Source organism: Cannabis sativa, chromosome 1 (genome assembly GCF_029168945.1).
Source record: "Cannabis sativa cultivar Pink pepper isolate KNU-18-1 chromosome 1, ASM2916894v1, whole genome shotgun sequence".
NCBI classification, from domain to species: domain Eukaryota; kingdom Viridiplantae; phylum Streptophyta; class Magnoliopsida; order Rosales; family Cannabaceae; genus Cannabis; species Cannabis sativa.
In genome coordinates, this window is record NC_083601.1 from 44,796,115 (window position 1) to 44,804,916 (window position 8,802).

Here is an 8,802-nt window from a genome sequence, read left to right on the forward strand (position 1 = left end):
CATACATATATTTAATTTTTTTCCACGCCTTAAATTAAATATGACACCTTTATTAATTACTTTTATTATAAGAGAAATATACACTTAATCTGTGTATATGTTAATTAAACTAAGCAAAAAAAAAAAAAAAAGACTGTGGGGTATAATGAGCCTAACCTGCCTACTTATATTTTATTAGTTATTTACGTAGCTACGTATGTAATCTATCATAACATGTGCTGTAATGAAAAATTTCAGTCATTGTAATTTAGCCTAATTTGGAGTACTACAATATTTCTACGCACACCTAACTTCATTTTTTAGGGTAGTCCATTGAATTAGACCAATCCACTAATAATTCAAGCTATATTTCTCTCTGATCGATATCTCCCTCTATTCTATATATACTTGCTACCATAACTTCTTCTCCATATCCAAAATCATCATTCTCAGTTTCACCAAATATATTAGTTCAAAACCAACATGAAAACCCTAATAAGGATCATATTTCTTGTACTAGCCATAATGCTTATGGCTTTAACCATAATTACAAATGCTGATCTCATAGCAACAGTACCAAACCAGCCAACTACAAGTACTGAGGCCGAAAGCGAGAAAGCGGCGTCGTCTAACTCTCTTCTGAGAGGGACAAAGAGTCGTTTTCTTGCTTCTCGGCGGCCACTGACATGCGATAAGAATCCGAAGGTGTGCTACGCTAAAGGCAGCGCGGGCTCGGATTGCTGCAAGAAGAAATGCGTTGACTTGTCATCTGACAGAGTCAACTGCGGGCGGTGTGGGAAGAAATGTAAGTTCTCGGAGTTATGCTGCAAAGGGAGGTGTGTGAATCCGAGGTCGGACAAGAGAAACTGTGGGAGTTGTAATAACAGGTGCAACAAAGGGAGTTCCTGCGTTTATGGAATGTGCAGCTATGCTTAATTAGCTAGGCAAATAACAAATAATAATTATAATTACTATATATACTAATTAATTATATATTTTGTCATGAAAAAGTTGCATTAATATTATTGTAGTGTGATTGTAACGCCCCCGCTTCAAGCCTCCATTGGGTCCTTACACCCACGGAATGAATGGCTCTTATACACGAGTACGTCACTCTGGCTGGTTCATGGACTGATGACTGACCCTACAGACCAACACGAGTGTTTCCAGCATGCTTTGTCCTCACTCGCACGCTTCCTGGGAAAACTTCCCAGGAGGTCACCCATCCTAAAATTACTCCCAAGTCAAGCTCGCTTAACTGTGGAGTTCTTTCGTGATGGGCTACCGAAAAACAAGATGCACCTTGTTGATATAGGTAGTACCAATCAATCCATTTAAGCTCTATTCAACTGTGTAGTCCCATACCTACACAGTCTTAGAATCATCCCACTTGACCTTTCCCAGGCGGTGTGAGATTGTACAGCTTACCCGGTATTTCCCCTTACGGATCACGGGACTACTGACTGTCACAGTGATTATATAATAAAGGCGAGCACTGTCATATGTTAAAAATTATAGCATTTGACGACTATATATGTATAGCTCACCCATGTCTATTGTTTGGTTAAATTTTTAATTTATTGTTGTATTAATTCTTTGTTATGGTTTGTGTAATGTGAATTATACGATATTAATTATATATGTTGAGTTCTTCTTTCTTTCAATATATGTATAATGTTGATAGTTGATCTATTATAAATAAATTTAATATAATATGTATACGCCTATATACTTACGTATATATGGTTTTGATCATGTAGTGTATAGCACGTGCTTTGTTAATTTCTTAATTATGTAGAAATGATCATGTAGTGTATAGTGTATAAAAAATAAATATATATAAGAGCATACAAATTAATACAATTTTGTGCTCATAATAATTAAACACATGCATATATACATGACATATTAATAATTAATTAAATACTATAAGACAGCTAACAATTTAGACCAAATTAAATAATATTAAAAAAGTGTTGGAAATTAAACCAAAAGTATATGATATGTTGTGTGTGGAGGTATAAATATCTTCGATTTTGTCACTGATTTCAGGCTAAGGAAAGTGCGCATGAATCTCCGACCACATGTATATATATAATATAAATTTATTGAAATTTATTATAAATACAGCCAAAGTAGTTTTCCCTAATGAAATTAGTAAGGTAATATTTTAACCAAAAATACAATTTAATTATGTCTTCGATGCATACATGCATTTTAATAAAAACAATAATAATCAAGTCTATAATTTTATATGAATAAAATTTTGATGGATATTTTGTGCATATGTTATACACTAAATCCTTTTAGGCGCGCTATGTATCTCCAATGAATAGTTATACACTAAAAAAATGAATAAGTGTTATATTAATTGATCCAAATTCCACAATAATGCTCCAATAAGGGGTGAGAAATGCTAAAACTGGTATCTAGCATCTTATTATTATGTATCAATAATATTATTATTGATTTAATTAAGTATCGGATCTTATATAGTTTAATATAATAACTTTTAAAGAGTATTGCTAGTCAGTTGCAAAATAACATGTCTAGAGATGCTAGACACTACTGACACTGATGCCCTATAATAATGCTCCAGTAAGGGTAAAATGAGCATCTTTTTTAGTAAAAAAAGTAAAAAAGTCAATAAAAATATTAAAGTTTTATTAGAAGTAAATAAAAACCTTATTAAATATATAAATAAAATATAAAAACTAATTAATTAGATTAATAAGTAGCAAAAAGTAAATAAAAAAATAATATTTATTATAGTGTAAAATTTGATTTTATTTATACTAAATTTGACACAACTTTTAGCATATGTTAAATTTGAACCACTTTATATACTACGATTAAAGTTCACATTTATAAAAATAGGTTAAAATATACATGTAAAATAGGTATGAATGATGTGTCCTGGAATAATTGGTGGGAACAGGGAGGGCACACCAATTTGGGGACAACACATTTTTTTTTCCGTTTAGCCAATAGTGCTTGGTTGAAGTGGACAAAAGATCAAAACCCGATTCTTCAAATTTTGATTTACAAAGCAACTTTCAATTTTTATAATAAATTTTAGACCCATTTTGCACTACAAAAAAGTACTTTTAGTGACAATCTTTTAGTTAGAACATAATTTTTTTGTGACTTTTAGTCCCAACATAGTATTTAAATATAAAGTTGTCGTTAATATATTTTTAGTCACAACATGTACATTATGACTTAAAATACATTTAGTAACAACAAATTGTAATTTTTGTAACTAACTTCTTTTCCCCTAATTAAAAAGAGTTTGCCATTCCGGAGCAAGTTCCATATGCGCTCTTTGATATTTGATATGGTTGAATAAAACTTTTTTGTCACAATTAGATGGATACTTATAAAAATAAAAGCCCAAGTTATAAATTTATTGTAAGTAATCTCAATCTACATTAATTCATGTAGCTAGGTATAGCTTATTTTTTATTTTTTTTATTACATTTTACAAGTATAGATTTTTTGCAAAAGAAAAAATATACGTGTATAATATTATTTTCTTATATATTAAGTGTATATGAAAAAAAATGTTATATAAGAAAAAATTTATACACTTATATAATTATATTTCTAACATATATTGATATATTTTGATATTAAATTTTACATATCTTTTTTTCTTTTTGAAAGCTGAATTTTACATATTTTTATGATATGAGAACCCACAAATTAATTATAGGGTGTTGTTGTATATAAGCACGCGTACCAAATAAAAATGCTTATGCTCTCAAAATATTTTTATTAATGGAGAATCATCATGATGTCCTATATATTACAAATATATGTAAAATTAGGTGCATGATCATAATTAAGGAAATTTAAAGTTTGTAAAAGAGTTGGGGAGGGGACAAAGAAATAGAGACGTGGCAGTTATATATATGTGATACGACATGGTTTTTTCTACGAATTTTATTTTTATTTTTCATTAATATATATTTAGTATAGCCAAATAATTAATTCATTATGCTAGCTCTTGAGTCATGAGTATCCAATAACCGGCAAACAACTTAGTATAGTTCTTATTATATAACTGTTCATTGGATCGGTTAGGAATTAATCTATATATAATTGTTGTTAATATATTATATAGTATATATTATAAGTACTCGCTCGTAATACAAATGTCCATTTATTATACATCTCAAATTAAAGAAATATTTTGTCAATATGTAATAATACCAATGTTATTAATAAAATGTTTAGATTAAGTGTGACTAGATAAGACTCATCACAGAAAAAAAAAAGATTAAACAAATGCTCTTTTATTGAATATGCACTCCCAATCAAATAGTATTCCGTATGTAACTAAAAGATATTGTAATATTCTCTCCCTATATTTTTTTTTTTTTTTGACAAAGTGATTAGAATCACTCATGAATTTACGACGCAGACGTCCGCCACCGGCGCTGGAACCTCCTCGAACTAGGATAGCTCATCGTCTAACCGTAGAGCATGCTTTGCTAAACCATGGGCCGCTAAATATCCAAAGCGATCCACATAGGACAAAACTGCCCCCGGAAATTTAGACAATAAAGCTATAACATCTTCAAACACCGCTCCTAGCTCATTGAAATACACCTGAAAAAAGCACAAAACCAGAATAAAACTTTTATTAGAAAATTATCAAATTGACCAAAATTTATCAAACAACAAGAACTAAGCAACCAGAACCCCACTAAAAATTATTAGAACTAGCCAAAGGGATTACCCTTTGGCTAGTAGCAACTGAATTATAGCACTCTACTTCATAACCTTCTTAAAGTCACCATCCTTTACTAAGATCATATCATCTAAAATAAATTTTAGTATGTAATTTAGTAAAAAACAATGAACCTAAATCCTACTATATATATAATGAAACTATAATTTGATCCATTTCTATTTATATCAATTATAGAAGTTGACTGCCATATTTGAAAAAGATCTTCCAAAAACAACCTTGGAAAATCTAAGCTTTTTGATTGACATTTCCAACAAGATAAAACTATTATTTGACTCTATTGGAATTAACTACTTTTTAAATAAATTATAATATACTACTAGTAGTATTAAGATAGATAGATGTCAATGAAAAAATAATGTATATCTAATACTTTCCTAATATTACATATAGCTATTTTTTATTATTATCTTTCAATACAATAAAATAAAACTCAAACTTATTAAGCTTAATTGTCCATTTATTTCAGCATCTTATAGGATAAAACAAAATTTTCCAATTCATTATTAATGTCCCCTCTCTCTTATTGATGACGAAATCCCCACATTTATAATTTATACAATAAAATTATATTATTTTATATATCTATTTATGGTAAAAATCATATTTATAGACAATATAAACAAATTAAAATTAACTAATATAATCACAAATCAATTCAGCTTAATTATTCTTATTTATTATCTATAAAGATGGGTTGGAATACCACAATCATAACCAATACTAAACCTTCTAATTATTTTAGCCATTCGATTTACTAGAAATTATTTATATTCGGATCAATCTGAACAACAAAAAATAATAAAATCAATACTCATTAACCTTTACTATCCATTTATTTTAATATCTTCCTAATAATAGAATAAAATCAAAAATATCCCCAATTCACTTTTAATGTCTCCACCTCCCATTGATTATAAAATCTCCACATTTATAATTTTTACACCAAAAAAATTATGTTATATATAATGAACCTTATATTTATTGTCAATATAAATTTCCATAAAATGAACTAATTAATATTCACAATCCAATTTGAGTATTATGACTTAATATTTTCTTATTTAAATTTTAACATATTTTAAAATTCATGAAATACTGCTGTTTTAACCAAATTACCCTAAATAATTAGGGGCCAGCCATATAATAGGCGCAAAAGCCTTGAAAGGCACCAAAACCATTATCAATGGCGCAACTCAACTATCAAACTGGCACTGAATTAAGTAATAATAATCTGCTAAATATAAATTTATAAACTGTCAATAGGGTAGAAATACAATAGTTTAAATCAAGGAAAATAAATTAAAAGAAAAAAATATTTATTTAATTATTTAAAATATATTAAAATAAAAAAATTCCTAAAGATATTAAAATAAAATAAATACTACAAATTAAGAATAATAATAAAATTTATTAAAATAAAATATTAAAGAAAGAAATTTAGAAATTTCTGATTCAATAAATGAAAAGAAGCAAACTTTACTGCTAAATATATAAAAGGAAAAAATCAAGAAAAGATACTATTAATAACAAAAGTCAAAATTATATAAATATAGTAATAAATGTAATAACTATATATGAAAATAATAAATGTAATAAATATAATATATAAATTACCATAAAAAGTAATAAAGCTTAAACCAAAACAACCCAAATCATGTCTCTGGTTATTCCGCCACCACCATCGTCATCGGAAAATGAAACTCTTTTAACTTTTTTCCGGTAACGACTTTGCAAAACATCATCTGTTCCTAGAAATTCAGTCACAGAGAATTAGAAACTAATAATAATTTAAATATAAGAAAAAGAAAACTCCCTTTGAAGATTAACAGAGAGACAACGGTGGAATGAGCGTCTTGACTGCCGAAGAAATATAGAAACAAATTTTGATTCGAAAATGAAAACTTATGAACTATTAGAGACTTATGAAATATAGAAACAAATGTAATAATTATATATATATATTATGTGTATAAAAATAGTCCAAAGGCTATCAAAGTTCACACGGACTGGGAGCCGAAAGAATAATAATAATGAAAAGAAATACCCCGATCAAGGTTTGAGAGTAATTCGTAAACAGTATATTCAGATCAGGCACCGGAAACACATGAAGTCTGAAGCCTTACATGGACTAGAATAAGTTAATATATATACAAAGGCATGAGACACGAAATATAAACATAAATGTAAGAGAAATCATATATAAGCTTTACCTCTCTATCTCTATGGCCGCTGGTCATCTTATCTCCATCAATCTTACCTCTTCCAGAAACATTTCTCTTTGAATGGAGGAAAGAGATGGAATGAGAAGATTAAAATCATGATGATTTAATTGTTACCTTGATAGGAAGAAGTTTTGAGAAGAGCCTCTCTTAACTTTCTGTCAATGATATTGCATCGAAAAGGAGAACAAATTGTTCCACGTTCTTTGGCATGGTCCCCGACTTTACACTACAATTTGAAATCTCTCCCTATATTAAATATATATATTATAATGAGTAGTCTATATCCTCACCATATATAGACTCTATCCAAAGCACAATGAATATGATTATAAAATTAGTGTTTTATATGCTAAGTCAAATTAAATTCCCTTTTAAATAAGAGAGTAGTGTTAAGACGAATCAAGATCACCTGTCCAAATATTATATCCCATATTATGTCTAACCAATATAATAATGACACATTATTTAATTTATTTTTGTAAAGTTTATACTCTAAAACTAACGGAGCAAGTCTGTTAGCTACAAAAAATGGTAGAACTAATCTTTTTAATTAAGGAAATTATAATCATAATATAATTAAAATAACTAAAAAAATAATAATGATTTGTATTTTTTTTATCTAAATGATAAGGACATAATATTAATAGGAATCATTGAAAAAAAAAAAAGAACAACCCTTTAATTTTTCTTGTAAAAAGAAAAAAATGATTGTATTATTAAAGATAAATCAAAATTATTATAATTGGTGTGAAGAAAAAAAATACAAATGATCAGTTGTGCACAAATATCAAAATAATAAAAATAATAAATACTTAAATATTTTGCCATATTATTATTATTATGAATCTATTACATAAAATAAAAATAATAATCATTTGTAAATATTTGATATAGTACTTTTTAATTTTCACTATTGTTTAGAATAATCTTCAACGATAATTTAGTGGCCATGAATGTACTTAAAAAAAATCATATATTCTTGTTATAAAATAAGGATATAATCAATTATATAAGATAAGTAATGTAATATGTAGAAGTGTTTTGTAAAAATAAATTTTATGAAATTTTTTATTAGTAAAATAAATTTACAAAAAAAATTATTAGTAAAATAATCTTGTAAGGTAGCGGAAACGACCATAAATTATATTGTGCAACCATATATGATTACTATAGTCACGAAACGGCTATAAATTTACACTGGGCGACTATTATAGTCGGATAGAGTAAATGAAATAAGGTTATTTTGTAAATTTTAATATTCACATTATTATATTTACAAATTTTACTATTATATATAGATACCCGCTGCAAAGTTCAACCATGCTTCTTTGACTATTTTGATCTCCATGTATATTTTGAATCTATACAATTAGATGTTAATATAAAAAATTAAAAAAAAATTATGTAGCAATTATATTGTTAATATTTAATTTTAAAAGAAAATAATAATAAAAAAAGAAATTATGAAAACAGCAAAAAAAAAAAAAACTATTAAAAATGAAAACTTGTAGTTAATAGAATTGCTCCGTTAGTTTTAGTGAGTTAACTTTACAAAAATAAATTAAATGATGTGTTATCATTATATTGGTTAGACATAATATGGGATACAATATTTGGACAGGGAATCTTGATTCGTGTTAAGACTTCTTCAATTTCCTAACAAACATTCTTCTCTAATGATAACCGGCATGCATGTCTCATTATATTATTATATAAGCCTAAAGCTCAATTATATTATAATACTAGCTATGTATTGTTTGTTTGTTTATATATTTATACCACTAATTTCATTCATACTACTTAAAATTGGAGGCCTTACATAAGTAATTGGAATGTCAACTA

The 8,802-nt window shown here is 27.2% G+C and overlaps 1 protein-coding gene across 1 annotated transcript; it reads left to right on the top strand.

The window, feature by feature from the left end:
• The first annotated feature begins 396 nt into the window (after positions 1-396).
• Positions 397-1,014, top strand: LOC115707028 (stigma-specific STIG1-like protein 1). The gene has a single exon (XM_030634835.2). The coding sequence runs from the start codon at positions 463-465 to the stop codon at positions 913-915; it is 453 nt and encodes a 150-aa protein (XP_030490695.2). The 5' UTR covers positions 397-462; the 3' UTR covers positions 916-1,014.
• The last annotated feature ends 7,788 nt before the right edge of the window (positions 1,015-8,802 follow it).

Coding starts and splice junctions, on each gene's coding strand:
- LOC115707028 (XM_030634835.2), top strand. CDS start 463: ATGAAAACCCTAATAAGGATCATATTTCTTGTACTAGCCATAATGCTT.